This window comes from Schistocerca serialis, chromosome 3 (assembly GCF_023864345.2).
Source record: "Schistocerca serialis cubense isolate TAMUIC-IGC-003099 chromosome 3, iqSchSeri2.2, whole genome shotgun sequence".
Lineage (NCBI taxonomy): Eukaryota > Metazoa > Arthropoda > Insecta > Orthoptera > Acrididae > Schistocerca > Schistocerca serialis.
Genome location: NC_064640.1, coordinates 21,208,428 through 21,224,436, shown reverse-complemented (window position 1 = coordinate 21,224,436; position 16,009 = coordinate 21,208,428). Strand labels below are relative to the sequence as shown.

General features: G+C 40.5%; 1 protein-coding gene across 2 annotated transcripts in view; it reads right to left on the bottom strand.

Moving 5' to 3' along the window:
• LOC126469685 (band 4.1-like protein 5) overlaps nucleotides 1-16,009 on the bottom strand; it is a 146,636-nt gene that overhangs the window by 15,770 nt on the left and 114,857 nt on the right. Inside the window, exons 14-16 of one of the 2 annotated variants that reach the window (XM_050096838.1) lie at nucleotides 13,228-13,291; nucleotides 8,502-8,577; nucleotides 7,160-7,867 (exon numbers count right to left, since the gene is read on the bottom strand). In XM_050096838.1, the coding sequence (XP_049952795.1) occupies nucleotides 7,160-7,867; nucleotides 8,502-8,577; nucleotides 13,228-13,291 (848 nt within the window). The remainder of the gene's footprint in view (nucleotides 1-7,159; nucleotides 7,868-8,501; nucleotides 8,578-13,227; nucleotides 13,292-16,009) is intronic. The other variant, XM_050096839.1, reaches the window with a different exon arrangement.

Genomic DNA, 16,009 nt, shown 5'->3' with positions numbered 1-16,009 from the left:
AAGCTTGGCGAGAAGGTCTTCTTGTGGGGGAATGGGGTAACTGTCGATGAGGGACTGAGCATTGACAGTAGCGCCGAAGTCCTCACACAGGAGAAGGGACCCATTGGGTTTCCGTATGACCACCAATGGTGTTGCCAAGGGAAATGTATGTCACAGGCTCCAGAACACCAGTGGCCTGGAGCCGATCAAGTTCTTGCTTGACTGCCAGCCGTAAGGCCACCGGAAGGGGTCGGGCTTGGAAAAAGCGAGGTTGCGCATTGGTCAAAATGTGATGTGCACATTGGAAGCACATCTGAGATCTGTTGCAAACGATGACGCAAAAGCGGAGCACAGATTCTCCAAGTCCTGAAATGGAACAGCCATGGAAACGACCTTAACTTCATCAGAAATTGAAAAGCCAAACAGGTGAAATGCATCCAGGCCAAAAATATTCGAAGCTGCTGGATGGTCGATGACAAATAGGGTAAGGAGCTGGGTAACACGTTTGTACGTTGCCTGGGCGTCCAACTGCCCATGAAGGGGAATGGAACCGTCTCCGTAGGCGACCAAACGCTGAGAGGGAGGGGACAACTCAGGAGAGCCCAGGCGGGTATACGTTGCCATATTAATCAGGGAGATGGTGGCCCCAGTGTCAACCTAAAAACTGACATCCTCAGTGAAAAGGCAGAGCGTGAGGAAAAGCTTCTGCGCTGATGGGTCATTCTGTGGGACTACCGATTGCAGAGCATGGACGGTATCTTGATGCCCAGGACTGGAGCGAGTCGAGCGATTACGACAAACCAATCAGATGTGGCTCTCCTTGTTACATAGCGTGCATGTTTTCCAGTGGTGGTGACAACCAGCTCGAGAATGCGCGCTAAAGCACTGTGGGCACGATGGAAGTGGGCCGCAGGACCAGCGACTAGGGGCGACTGGAGGTGCTGATGCCATAGAGATGTCAGACAAAGAGGAGTCCCGACGGCACTGGCCTCTGTCGGCAGGGCCACGTCGACATCATGAGGGCGGAAACTGCTGAGACACGTCGATCGCTGCCACTTGCGGCTGCCCCATAAGACATTCATTAGCCACCTGAGCAATTTCAAAGGAGTGTACAATGCGGAGAATCTCTTCCGAGGAGGGGTTATCGAGTTTCAACACTGCAGTACGGACCTCAGGATCGGAAGCCAGCTGAACCAACACATCCCGGATCAGGGAGTCTGCATACAAAGCCTTACACTGCTGATTGGTGCACGTAAAATCGCATCGATGGCTGAGAGCCTGCAACTCCATGACCCAGGAACAATATGATTGACCAGGCTGTTTATGGTACTGGTGGAACTCCAGCAGAGAGGCGACCACATGGTAGCATTGGGAACAATAGTTCATCAGCGAAAGGCATATCTTCTGGAAAGAAAGAGCCACAGGATCGGACAACGGTGCCAACTTGCGGAGAAGAAAGAATGTGTCTGGAGAGGCCCTAGACAAAAACAACGACCGCTGCAAGGAGTCATCTGTGACTTGAAAAGCCATGAAATGTTGTTTCAGCTGATGTAAGTATGTTTCCCAGTCTTCTTTAGTGTCATTAAATGGTGGGAACGGCAGCGGACGTGCGAAAGCATCGAACACCCAAGGACTCGGAAACTGTTGTGGTAATGCGTCCTGGGCATTGACTTTGCCCATTAGCAACCGTAGCAACTTGTAAGATTCTAACTGGAGCAGCTGCTGCTGCTGCTGCTGCTGCTGCTGCATGAGCTGCTGCTGTAGCTCCAGAAGACAGACCAACTTCGCCTCCATGCTAACAACTACCACCATTTACCTCGTTAACAAAATGTAACCGTGAACGTTCTGGTTGCGGGGTTGCCGAAAGTGCGGCAGCGGCCCGTGAACAAACAAAACGAATAGGGAAGGATGGACAACAACAACACCAGATGACCGAGCAAGACCTAATGAACAACAACACGCAAATAGCAATGGGGTCACAAGCGAAACCTCACGAATCCAAAACGTTCACTTGTACACGGAAACAAAGCAATGTAAACAAGCTGTCTGTAGGCGAGATGTCGATAGACTAACATGAATGTCAGACTGCCTGCTGGGCGAGAGGCAGGCGCTTAAATACATGATAGAGTACATCACTACTGGAAGCTGGGACCACGTGCTCCACCGTGGCGCCCTCACATTATACGCGGGCCAGGAGTGCGCGCGCAACCACGGCTTACTGCGCGACGGCAGGGGTAATCGAGGTCCATGTCATCTGGCACGGATTCAAAACCCACGGTGCAAGGTACCAGACCTTTGTTACCCCTAACTATAAGCACTCCAATGGGTCACCTTCCCCCTATATGTTGGCCTTATAGAAGGGGGAGGAAATGTGCAAGACATCTACACACTCCGATCCTTATTTTAAATTTTTCATTTTAATATTTCTTCGTAATATTCAAGTATCACCAAGGATCATTATCTTCTGACAACATGCCAACTATACACCCACTAGTAGCAGTCAACAGGGAGCATGGGAGTGATACAACATGTCTACCGGTCACTTGGTCACTGCCTGGAGCATCAGTTCCCAGCTGGACACACACTCTGCATCTTTTTTCGGACTTTGTTCCACACAAAATTTACTTCATCTTATGGCCACCAAGACTGGCTAATTGCTTCATAGACCAACCTGGACACACCTGTCAGCATTTCCTGTACTGAAAATATGTGATATGTGATTTTTAACCAAATCTTTCATTTGAAAAAAGCCTTTCAAATGTCCACATCCTTGACAACCTGAAAAGGTCCCTTCAGCACCTGTACACACTGATTTCAGAAGAAGTAGCATCCTCCGATCATTCAGTCTGAAGGGAGACTGCAACTGATCTCTGCCTCAAAATTATCATCAAAGCTGTAAGTTTTGTTTGTTACCAACACATTTAAATCACTATTATTATTATTATTATTATTATTATTATTACTACTACTACTACTACTACAACTACTATAATACATAAATTCTGAGATCTGTCACAGCTACATCCCAGAAAATGCATATAAAAATATGTGACAAGAATTTTTCCTTGATTATCTCACACAAAAGAGAACCGCACCAAGTTGGTTCAGGGTGTATACGTGGCCGAGGAAAAAAAATTCCTGGATTTTTTCCGGATTTCCCGGCTAAAAATACACTTTCTCCCGGATGAAAATACACTTTTTCTGTGTTAAGTAACAGTATACTTTTCCTCGGAACTGTAAAACTTATCAGTCCTTTCAATGGTTGTGGTTTCATACACCGGCGTAGAATTTCCTGGCACTTTAGAAAACGAAACTCAGGGGAAAAAACACGTTTTGGAAAGATGTCTGATGTGCAGCAACATGTACACTGCATATTTTTGTGTTACGAAAGTATAGATTCGAATTCCATCAAACACCACATGTTACTTTCCGACAAAAATAACTTCATTGTTCTGCAAGGCGATTAATGCTTGACTGTCAGAAAGGTGGAAACAAAATAAAATCTGAAACTAATAACATATTTTAGCCTTCCGTAATTATGTGAGTGTATTGTAATTCACTTGATAGCTCCCAGACACAGAAATCCGTTTTGTTTTCATTTGACGTGAGAGCAATAAACGAAGAGGAAACAGCAAAATCACTTAACTTAAACATGAGTCACGTGGAGGCTACCACCTCCCCACTACAACTCAGATTGCTCTGTGCATCAGGTCCGGATCTATGATATTTCCGATCCGGGGCAATATTAGATAGTGGCGCTCCCCCTCCCCCTCCCTCCAGCGTTTGAGGTAGGATGCCAAAAATTAAAAAAAAAAAAATCGATTTTTCAAAAATATCTTCACTTTGTAGTGCACATCTTTTTGAAGAGTCTGATAGATAAAACATATATGTTCGAGGGAACGTAAGACATGTTATTTAGTATGTGTGCCAAAGTGCAGTGCCACGACTTTTCACACAGCATTCTTCCATCGCATGTCTCTGTATTTCGCTCTGTGGAATTCAAACGTCTAATATTTTGTAATGGGTGCCATCAAACTTTATTCAGGCCAGTGAAAATTAAAATGTCCTGTGGTGCCTCTCCTGCTACCAGTCGGCCGGTTTGACATCCTGCCCCTCTTTAAAAAAATCTCGCAATTAATACCGGATAGGATTATCTGCAACCGGCAGAACAAGAACTCTTCAGAAAATTTGCAGTCTTTTACTGCCTATTAGCTAATAACTTGCTGTTTTGTGTGACATAAAATTAAATATAGGATAAATAAAATGAGTAGACATGAGACAAGCAAGATGGTACACATTTCTTTAATCCTCAAGTCCTTGATTTTTTTTCTCTCTAATCTTACCACATCTTTATATGGTGTACTTTCCTTTCTGGAAAAAGAGTCTAGCATCTCATTAAAGTTCGTCAACGTTTTGCTACATGAAAGAACGAAATGTCGTTGACTAATACTAGAAAAGCTGTTAATACAAATAGTACCCAAGACTGGTGTGGTTTCTCGATCTGTTTACGTGTATTTTGTCACTGCTAGATAAAATGAAATAGGCCGGCCTAATATTGCAGCAATTGTTACACACACCAAATAAACGAGACTGTTTTGGCACAAATGGTAATTTTTATAACACGACAGAATATAATGAACGAAGTACCAATATCAAATGCTATCAGGCCTACTACAAGCAAAAAATTTGATGTTAGGAAATAGTTTCACATTTCATTCATACTCTCTAGCTTCTGAAGAATAATATGAATTTGCCCCCCTGTGTTTTGTTCTTGTATATGGTACTTTTCCCTTGCAACTTAAGTTTTATTATTTTTTTTTTTTTCCCCCTCTCGTTCCTGTTTTATTGGTGCAGTATTATTCTGCAGTAGCGAGATACAGTAATATTCTTTCTCAGAGTATTGGTTCTTACCAGCCAAAGTTACAAAAATTTAACGGAAAACTAAAACAATGAGAAATTCCTGGAATTCTAAAAAATTCCTGGGTTTTTCCCGGTTTTCTCCCGGATGGAAAATTTCCTGGGTTTTTCCCGAATCTCCGGGTTGTCCCGGGTCGTATACACCCTGTGGTTAAAACAGTGGAAATTTAGTTGCTTTAGTGTTTATAATGACGTGGCCAAATACCCTAAATTATTTTATTGAAAATGCCACTGAATTTTGCTATTCATCAGGTCATCTTGGTAGCAGACACAAAGGTCCACAATCCCTCCCCTGTCAAGTTAATGGTTATCGTAGCCTATGATATTAAGAGGAGTGATTTTGTGCCATTTCGTCCCACACTATTAATGCACTATACAACTGTTTTACTTTCCTGCAACAACACCTATGACGGGCTATTTGGGAGAAATGTCTTGAACACCTATGCAATGCATTAATTCTTCAGGACAACGCAAGAGCCCATATGGCAGCGTGTATGTGGAATCTGCTCGCGCAATGGGGATAGGAAGTACTGGAGCATCAACCACATTCACCAGACTATCATCTTGCAATTATGAGCCCTACCAAAACTGAAAGAGCTATTGTGTAGAACACACTTTTGAACACATGAAGACACTGTCATAGCAGTGACGATTGAGATCTGACGAATCACTCATGGTGAGGCCATGGGTATTCGGTGTCTTCCATAACATTGGCAGTGTGTGATGGATTCATTGAGAGACTATTCTGAGGGATTCATAAGATGTTTCAGGTCTGTGTTTCTGTCCTATATTATTGTGTGCTGTTGCAACTGAAAGTAAAACACGTTTGGAAAAAAAAAAAATTTGTTTTGTCTTTTTTATGGCAGTGTGTGTTCATCCACCTCCCTATATGTAATGTTTACGTATGAACTAACCTTCCATTTGCATATTTCAGAATTTTTTAATTCGTTACCACTTTTGAGACAAAAAAGGTGTCTACCACGCTGTCTTTCTGATGCCATCTAAAAGGTTTTCAACAAATGTGTTAAGCTCAGTTGCACTATTATCCACATGTGTGACATCTTTGAGGATCTCTCATCACTGATCTACTGAATATACTGTACTTCTATTCTAAGCTTTAATTTCATCATCTAGGTAAAAGTCAAATGTAACTTATTATTTTAGAATATTTAGTTTATGAGCAGTAGTGCATTTTGTGGCAGAACAGAAATACTTCCCCAGCACTTAAGAATGTTCCAGTCACCTCAGACCTCGCCAGAGCGCATGCCTGTTGCCAGTGCTATGCAGCTGCCAGCACAGCGGTTGGCATTCATTTTATAACATGGTCAGCCTTATGGACTTCAGGTGTAATAAGAAGGTCAACCACTGAGTTATTCTTATCTCGTTTGTTGATCACAACTCTGCTTATTTAAACTATCTGCATTGTACAATTTACCCACACTCACACTTGATTATCAATTTGGTTTTCTACAGTGTGTGGTGTTCAAGTATCAAACTTAGCTTGTACAATGCTCTCCCTGCTTTCTTTATTAGCATATTTTACTGTTATGTTACACAAGCAGGGGGCAATGTTTGCTGCACTTGTGGCACTTGGTGAGCACTTCTGGGAACTCCGTACCTCGGTTGTGAACGGATTGCTAAACCTGGCTTTTCCTGAACTCAGACCTGGCCTGAGCCAGTAGCCATCTGTTTCCATTAACTCTTGGTGTGTTTTAGTGACAACAAAGCAGCAGGGTAATGTATCGCTGTGTCACACAGAGAACAGGGATCTTGGTTTGCCCAACTTCTTCTTCAGGCTGAAATAGTTGTGTGAATTCTTACACGATTTTTAAGAGGGCGATGTTCCCAAACTTTGTCAAATATCTTTTATAAAAGAACTTTTTAAAATATTCGACAGTGCCCTTGGGTACTTCTATCATATCTCTTTGTACAAGTTAGGGCACGTTCCTGGCTTTTACAAAAGATTTGTCAACAATCTTTGACAGTGTAAAACGGGCCCAATCAAGCACTGTTGGCACTACAGTTCATGTTTAATATACACTTTACATTATACATTAAATCTGTTGTGATTCACAAAAACGGAAAAAAGCATAACATACACTTACAAACACATTGTAACAGTCCCACAGAAACAGCACTTGCAAATCTTACTGTACATTACTTTATTAGAATGGAGACCAACCCGAGCAGTACATACAAAAAGCATGTGCAGAAAAGATTCCGTATTTATATAGTGAAAATAAACACAAGGTGTGACACTTACCTTTGTAACTTTGAGCTGATTTGCATGACTCTTGGGCACATTTTCCATCACTGAAGATGTGGTGTGATTCTTTGTGAAGGGAGAGGATGAGGACAACGGTAAGTTTTCTGATAACTTTGTTTCTGAAGTTATGTTAGGTTCAAGAAGCTTAGGTGATTTTGGTTCTTGGTAGTTGTTGAAGTTGATGCTTTCAGTCAGTTTATCAGGACTTGTTTCAGGATCCTTGAAAGGATTAGAACTGAGGCTTGTTTTTTCTACGGATAATAAATGGAATGGGTTAGTTGTGGAAGATGAAATGCTACTAATAAATGGATTGTTTGAATTATAACTTGAGACTGGAGAATTGGTGAAAATATTGTCTTCATTTGTTTCTACTGTTAGAGAGTGATACAAAAGTGGTGAAAGTGGTGTAGGTGTGACAATATTTGGTGACATACAAGGGACTGCCTGAGTGTTTACTGTATTAATTACATTGAAATTCAAAAGTTTCATATTGGTTGGTGCCTCTGAGTCTTCTTTTGCATCAGGAGAAGGTAAAATAACTTGTTCAAGTTTCCCTCGGTCAGACCAGGAAAAATGGGTAACAGTGACTGGTGTAGTACTACGTATGTATCCACTATCGTTGGAATCGTCCTTGCAGTCGACGGCGCCCGTATCAGCAACTGAGGTGTTATTTCCTCCCAAGGACAGAGTAAGCTTGTCTCCACCCTAGCACAGCCAAGGGAAGCACATTATTTGAAACCATGAGATGGGAAACAAAAAACTTAAGAAGCAAGCAGCAATACTACAATATAGCCCACAACAAAGTCATTTAGGAGGCAAAAACATGCACATCTAAGCACACAAAATGCGTACAGTAAATAAGTGGATTTTTAAACTAATGGTTCTTTACCTAGAAAGTGAATTTTATTACAGAATATGGGAGTGCAAAAATAATACTTGGATAAATAAATACATTAATCATTTCTCAGCTTTTCCGATTAGCAATTACAACATCAAATCCCACAACTTCCACAGAAATATTCCCTTTTGTAGGGTGTCAATTAATTACCACATTTACAAGTAACAACTGTTTTACATGTATGAATAAGGAAAATGACAACAAAAACACTAGTGTAGGAAATACATTGCAATACATCACAATCAAGCAGACATGATGGAACATAAAAGAATTACTGCAGGTCAGACTGTCAAAGGAAAAAAAAAAGGACAGTAACTGCACCAGCTCAACAACAAATTTACCACCAGTTTAACTATATGATTAGATTGCCTACCCAAGAGAAAGATTTGGACATAGTATGAAATTTGTGATAAAGTCATATACATTGCAGGAGAAACTTACCACAGAAACAAATGTAGCACTTGGTGTGTCTGCTGGTAAAGATGTTGCAGTATCATCATCCAGGAACTGATTTTTTCTGTAACAATTCAATCTCATGTATAGCATACTAAAATAGTTTACATAAAATATTATTTATACAATATGTGTCAGACTTTATAGCTGTCTATAATATGCCTTTTTCATTCTATAAATTGATCAAAGGCTGAAATAATAATAATTTTTTAATGTAAAACTCAGTGAGGTAGCTGCTAGGAAATGTTTTAGAGTTCCATCACACTGTACTGGTGAAGTCATTACCTTTAGGTACTTTGCCTTTAGGTTCCTTTAGGCACGCAACCTGCATTAATGCAAGACTATAAGTGATCACAGTATCTTTTTGTCTTGACAGTTACAGTCAGCTGTACATGAACTATGTGTACCAATAACTTTCCTACACATCTATTAAGCATGACACTGCGATACCTACTTGAGAATATATTAGTCCTGGTTTCAGAAGGGGGTAATTATGGATTTATTTCAGGAATGTTATTGTCCTGCATGTCAAATTTGATTTAAAAGTATGTGAGGATTTCCTCTGATTGACTGTTAAGCTGTCGTAACTCATCATCATAATGAATCTGAGTACTACTAGAAGAAATTATCAGTTTTAAAGGTAGCAGACACCAACTCCTTCACAAAGGAGGGCTGTTATCACTTCCTCATTTATGTAAATTTAATTCCAACTACCTCTTTCCGTGATAACTGTGGTGGTTATGTTAGTAAAATATTCTGCCATTGTTTGGACAATGTCTTCTGCCATTGTTTGGACAATGTCTGCATTACTTGTGTGTAGCCTCCTGAATGTATAGTTGGTATTGGTGCCTTTGATTGTGTGTTGTCTTTCTGACAGCTTTCCATACATAAGTGGATCTATTCTTTGATTGAGTTCAGGAACTTCTGACATGACCTTTCCTTGCTCTCCTTTCTTCCAATCCAATAATTCGAGAGTTTGTCTGTGGTTGATGCACCCTTGAAACTTCGCAGTGGCACATAACTGTCCCTGACTGCAGAGTGGCACTATTTATTCCACAAAGGGACAGGATTATTTCTGTGGTGGTCTGAGAATTTTTGTATGGATGAGGCAGCATCCTGGTGGTTCATGCTTGTGAAGTGAGCCACCCAGTCCTGCTCACTGTCTTGATGGTTGAACAGTGCTGTATGACCACATAGCATCCACTTAGCCCTGATGAGCATCCATTTCAGGGGTTGTTCTGTCTTGCAGGTATATCCAAAAGGGGAAGTTATTGCTTCGTGATGGTCTGTACCCTGTTCCCACTGAGCAACATCTATGAGAGATGGGCAGCATATTGAAACGTCAGTAGCAGAGAATGACCCCTAAACAGTGACAGAATAAGTCATATGCTGAGTACTTAGGAAGCACAGGTCCTCAGACTGTGTAAAACTCTGATTCTTGCTCTGTGTCAGATAGAGGAGGAACTACACAGCACATTTTGTGTAATAACATCATCAACCAGGAGGAATGACACAGAAAGATGACCAATGGAAGTTTTCAAAGTGTTGTCCAAGTATTCTTTTGGCAGATGGTACAGTGCACAAACTTCTAACTTCTGCTTGGGATATGTATGTGACAAACTGTTTTTAAATCTATGGTGAGGGCAACAGGTGACATGATATTCACACTTATGAATGCAGCCACCCTCCATCCTAGAGCCCTCACCAATGTCACTTTTCCTGTGGAATACGTACCCTCTCACCACACAGTTTGCAAAGATTCTCTGTAAGACAGATGCAAAAAGGTCTTACAAGTATCAGCAAAGTTCTTCCAGTTTCATCCTGAATTCATTTGAGTACCCTCTATAAAATTCGGGTTTTCTTACTTGTGAATTTTATTTTTGCACCTGTAACACAATGGGAACAGGTAATAAAAAAGTCCCTGGCAAGTATTTTGATGCCTATTATGTACATATATCAGACATAAAGTGGGAAAATGCAGGAAAGCGATTAATATTTAGTAAACTGTGAAGTGTGACCTCTGCTTTTATGCATGGATGAACTAAGATATTTTGAGTGTGCAATGGAGGCAGTCAGAAACTTTTGCACCGTGTATGAGAATAATGCTATTGGATAGAGCATGGCAAGAAAATAGTTTTAAGGAGGATTGTTATGACATTAGTGACTCTCCACATTCAGGAAGACCTTCAGGGTTTGATGAAGATCATTTAAACACATTGGTCCACAATGATTCACATAGGTGTACTCACGAACTGGCAAATGTGATGAACTGTGATCATTTCACCATTGTGCAATGGGGGAGGTTCAGAAATCGGGTGTAGGGGTACTACATGCTTTAAGCCAAAATAACAAATATCAGCGAGTGGCCGCATGTGCACCTCTGCTTGCTCATCATCAATTGGCTCGTGAACAACACCGACCATTCCAAGTCTGTATCATTACTGGTGACAAAAAGTAGTTTTTTTATGCTTACATAATGAAAAGAAATGAATGATGGAACCTAAAGAAAGCAGCAACTCCCTATATAAACACATACGCACATCCACAAAAAATGATGTTATGCATCTGGTGAAACAGTGACGGTGTGGTGTACTACGAATTGCTTCCCCAAGGTTTGACCATCACTGCTGACATTTGTTGTCAACAACTGAGACACCTTGCAGACACAGTCCACGAACAACGACCAGGATGACTGCATGAAGCGATGTTACTCCACAATAACACCTACCTACATTCCGCTAGACTTTCAAAAAACACTATATACATAAAACACAATGCAGGAATTAGGTTAGGGAGTTATTCCACAACCATGTTATTTACCTGACCTTGCAACCTTAGATTTTCACATTTTCCGCTCTCTATCAAAGAACCTTCAAGGAAATTCCTTTTCGGATGAAAATGTGCTCGGAACATGGCTCAACAAGTTCCTCACCTCAAAACCATGTGATTTCTACAGTCATAGAATTGAAAAGTTACCCTACTGTTCGCAGGCTGTTGTAAATAGTGAAGGAGGGTATATTATTGATGACTAAAATCTGTGTTTTTTGTATCTGTTGTGTTTATTAAACTTGTGGAAAAATGCTACAAATGCGTGCACCTAATCAATACATCCATCACATTGGTGCTATTTTCAGCTCTGATAATACCATTCTTCTGCTATAAGATATCTTGAGAGCATCTTTCACTTGACAAATTCAGCCCCGTGTGAAAGTCAATGTATTTCTAGATGTGGACACATTGCTTTTGATTTTATCTTGTAGTAATGGATGAATCTCTGCCCTCTGGACTTTACCCTATTTGACACTGTTAACTTTTCCAAAACATACTATTCTGCATTTTCATTATGTGCCTCCTTTACTCATTTCAAAAGAATTGGTCTATCCTGATGAATTCGTTTGGAATGTTAAAAGCCTTGACAACCTTTATCAAATATGAGAAGATTGGTGCCTGTTGTGCCTAACATATTTTCATTATCTGCGCATTCTGTATTCCTTTCTTAATTTGTATCTTTTGTATTGTCCGTTCCTCATCACTGACTTGACTATCTTTTTGAAGGTGCTTTTCATTCTCTTCATGACAATAAAAACATTCTAGAATGTTAGTGGAGAATATAATTTTACCCTTTTGAGGCCTGGGTGGTATCGGGTGTCACATTCTCCTCCATATATCTGATTACTTCATAGCATTCCACGAAATGAGGAACATTCTCCCCACCCTTCAAAACTGGCGTTAAGTCAGCCACCCAAATCACACAATATCCTACCCTGTCCTTACGCTTCTCTGCTCCTAATCCTCTGTTCCGGGGGTTATATCACTGTGGAAGACCCTGATATATGGCGTATCCAATACACATGCCAGTCATCTTCCTATTCCACGCATGCCACTGTCATTACATAACCCCCAAAGGCATCAAATGCTGGGCCATAAGAGGCAACAGCCACATCAAAAACCGTTTTCAAATGCATGAAATTAAATATAACAACGAACCAACTATTCCCCTAGCAAACTGTGGCCAATGAGTGTCTTGATCATTCAGTTGCAGATTAAGCTGTGCAATGTCATTTCAATGACTGCTTCACCCAGCCCATGCCATCTGAGTGGTAGCAACCCCCCCCCCCTCCCCAAATAACAACTTTTGCAATGCATATGTGTGGGAATTCTACCTGCAATATATCCTCCCCTTTACTTTTCTACTCCATCCTAACTCATTCAATGTAATTATTCCTAATTTCCTTCTACTACTCTGAATGCCCACCTTAACCCTTCATTTTTTCATAAACTCTTCACCTAGTAGGCCCTCACTTACCTGAATAGGTGACTGCCACTTCCACGAATGCATCAACATGTTTCACAACAGATTGATCTTTCCTAGGGTCCCCTCATTCTAGTCATCCCTCTTCCCATCTCCCACCCCTTCCATTTCCCTGCCATCCTGCACAGTCAAGACTGCAACTCATACCAGTTGGGCTACAATGCCAGGAGATAACAGCCCCCCGCCTCATTAGTGTGTGTGTGTGTGTGTTTTATATTTTCATTATTTGCAATAAATTGAGCTATTTACCCATCTTTGTAAAGGCACCCACACTGACCTCGCCAGCAAAAGTTATCTTCCTCGGCTTTGTTAGTTCTGGATTTTTCAACTTTGGTTTAATATACTGTACTGATTTAATACTTGGTATATTTTATGAAGTCCTATATAAAATGTTATACCTACCCAAGGATGAAGTTCTTTTCTGCCAAATCATCTTTGTTGTTTTTCAACTCTACTTCAATTTTGGCTGAAAACAGAGGAAACAAAATCTCAGTAAACAAATAAATACCTCAAAGGTCATTTAATCATATCTGCTTAACAAAGATAACAACTGAAAAAGTGTTTCAAAAAACACATATTACATGCACAAGTTATGATTTAGATGGAAGCATGAACAACTAATGTGACAAAAATAAAAATAGATTCATATTAGTGTCTAGTGCTATGTAATGGTAGACTAACTTAATGTTTTTAACAGAGTGGGCCACATGTACAAATGTAATACAACAGTTAATCAATATTTAAATTAATTTTAGTTTGTCACTCTTCTTCCTCTGTTTCCCCCCTCATCATCTCAACTTATCAGCTTAGAACTCAATAACTGTGTTATGCAAGTACTGGTATATGCAAAAAACATTGCAGTACAAAATTATTTACACTCATCATGTCTACAACAGGTCTTCACTCACTGCAAAGTGCCCACTGCATCAACACACTAGTGTTTCTTTAGGCCCTTGTTCTCTATGTAGAAAAACAAGAGAATGTTATCATCTGCCTCCACCCTTCAGTATGTGGGAGGCAGGAGAGCGATAACTTCAGCCAAGCAAATGAGGCTCATGAAGAAAAGCCAAAACTTCTCTTTATCACCACACATATAAAAACAGCAACTTACAAAGGACAATCATAAAGTTTAAAATTATCAAATTGAAAAAATAAAGTTAGGTAATTAATTTTTTTTTTGTTTGCAGGTACATGCTAGCAGTCCTGTTACACAAGAAAGTCCCCAACCCATGGTACCACAGGACATCACTAGAGAGGCCAAAACAAAAAATGGATTATTCAAAATGTACACATGAAGAAGAAGGAGGAAAAAAAATTGGATTTCTCCCAGATAAAAATATCCTTTCTCCTGGGTGAAAATACACTTCTTCCGTGTTAAGTGACAGTATACTTTTCCTCAGAACTGTAAAACTATCAATCCTTTGAATGGTTATGGTTTTACGAATGGGGCAGAATTTCCAGGCACTTCAGAAAATGAAACTTGAGAAAAAACATTTTTTGGAAATATCTGTGATGTGCAGCAACATGTACACTACATTTTTCACATTAAGAAAGTATAAATTCGAATTCCACTGAACAAAAGTCATAAAAGAAACAAGACTCCAAGAGCATGGGAATTTCAAGAACCATACTAAAATGCATAATTCGTATGTCCAGATTCTGATGTATATTTTCTTATGGTATCAGTACTGTATTACTTCATGTTTGGTTCTTTATTATGGCATAATGCCCTACATGCTAGAAGATAGAAACGTGTACTTGAAATGCAGCGAACAGTTGAAACTGGCCAATAGTGTGGAATCAAAACACTTTGTTTCAAATAAATTGACTGCCTCAGCAGAAAAGATTAATAAAAGCCAAATTTCTTTAGCAAACCAACAAAAATAACTCCATTGTTCTGCAAAGAGATCAATGCTTGACTCCTAGAGAGGTGGAAATAAAATATAATCTGAAACTAATAACATATTTTAGGCTTCCGTAGTTATGTGAATGTATTTTAACTCACCTGATGGCTCCTGGCCACAGAAATCCATTTTGTTTTCATTTGACATGAGAGACCCAAACGAAGAGGAAACACAAAAATCACTAAACGTAAACACGGGTCACGTGGAGACTACCCAGCTACCCCTACAATTCAGACTACTCTGTGCATCAGCCCCGGATCTATGATATTTCCAAATTGGGGCAATACTAGAAAGTGGCCAGAAGCGGTAGAAGGTACTACTCATACGCGACCCAACTGCAAATGGGCAGGAGTTCACTCGCAACTGCTCAAACGAATATATTGTAAACAGTTGTGAAGTCACACTCAGCGGCGGCAATTTCCTTTTATGAAGCGTTGCATTGATTGATTTTAACAGGAGAGCTAAAACAGCTTAGGTCTGACCCGCCACTGCCCGCACTGAAACTAGGTTTATTATGCGGTATCGCTCCCTGAATATCTAGTAAAGCCAACCAGTGCCCTTAAATAGTGCAAGGAGTCCCTCTACCAGTTTTTTGTTAGACACAATTTCTTCAGGTCTAGTTGTCTGTATCTTTTACTCTCCAATGCCTTGCATTCAAAGATTAGGTGTGATGCAGTTTCTTCACTTTCATCACAGATCCTACATTTAGGGTCCTCCTCCATTATACCTATTGTGTGTAGGTGTTTTTTGAAGTTCCCATGGCCAGTCATCAGTCCAGTCATGAGTTTGATCTCTTTCCTGTTCAATCCTAGGATTACAGAGCTTCTTTTAAAACGTGGCTTAAGCATTATTACCTTACAATGTTTTTGTTTATGGACCTTGGTCCAATATCCTACGTGCTGTTTCCTAAGCCAGTTCCGTAGTTCTAATTTGATCATAGCCTTGGGGATTATCAAGACAGGTTCTGGTCCAATAAATGGAGTTGTTGCCCCCATCCTAGCCAATCTATCGGCTTGTTCATTGCCACAGATCCCTGAGTGGCCAGGGTCCCACACCAGGTACACCCTATTGCTTCCCCCCTAGCTCCACCAGAGCCCTGTGGTAATCTGCAACAATCTTAGATCTTGTTGGAGGAGCTGCCAATGATTTCAGGGCTGCCTGGCTGTCTGAATAAATGTAGATGCTACGGTCATTGTAGCACCTACTCATATTCTCCTTCACACATGCCCTGACTGCAGTAATTTCAGCTTGGAAGACAGAGGTCAGTTTCCCTAGAGAGA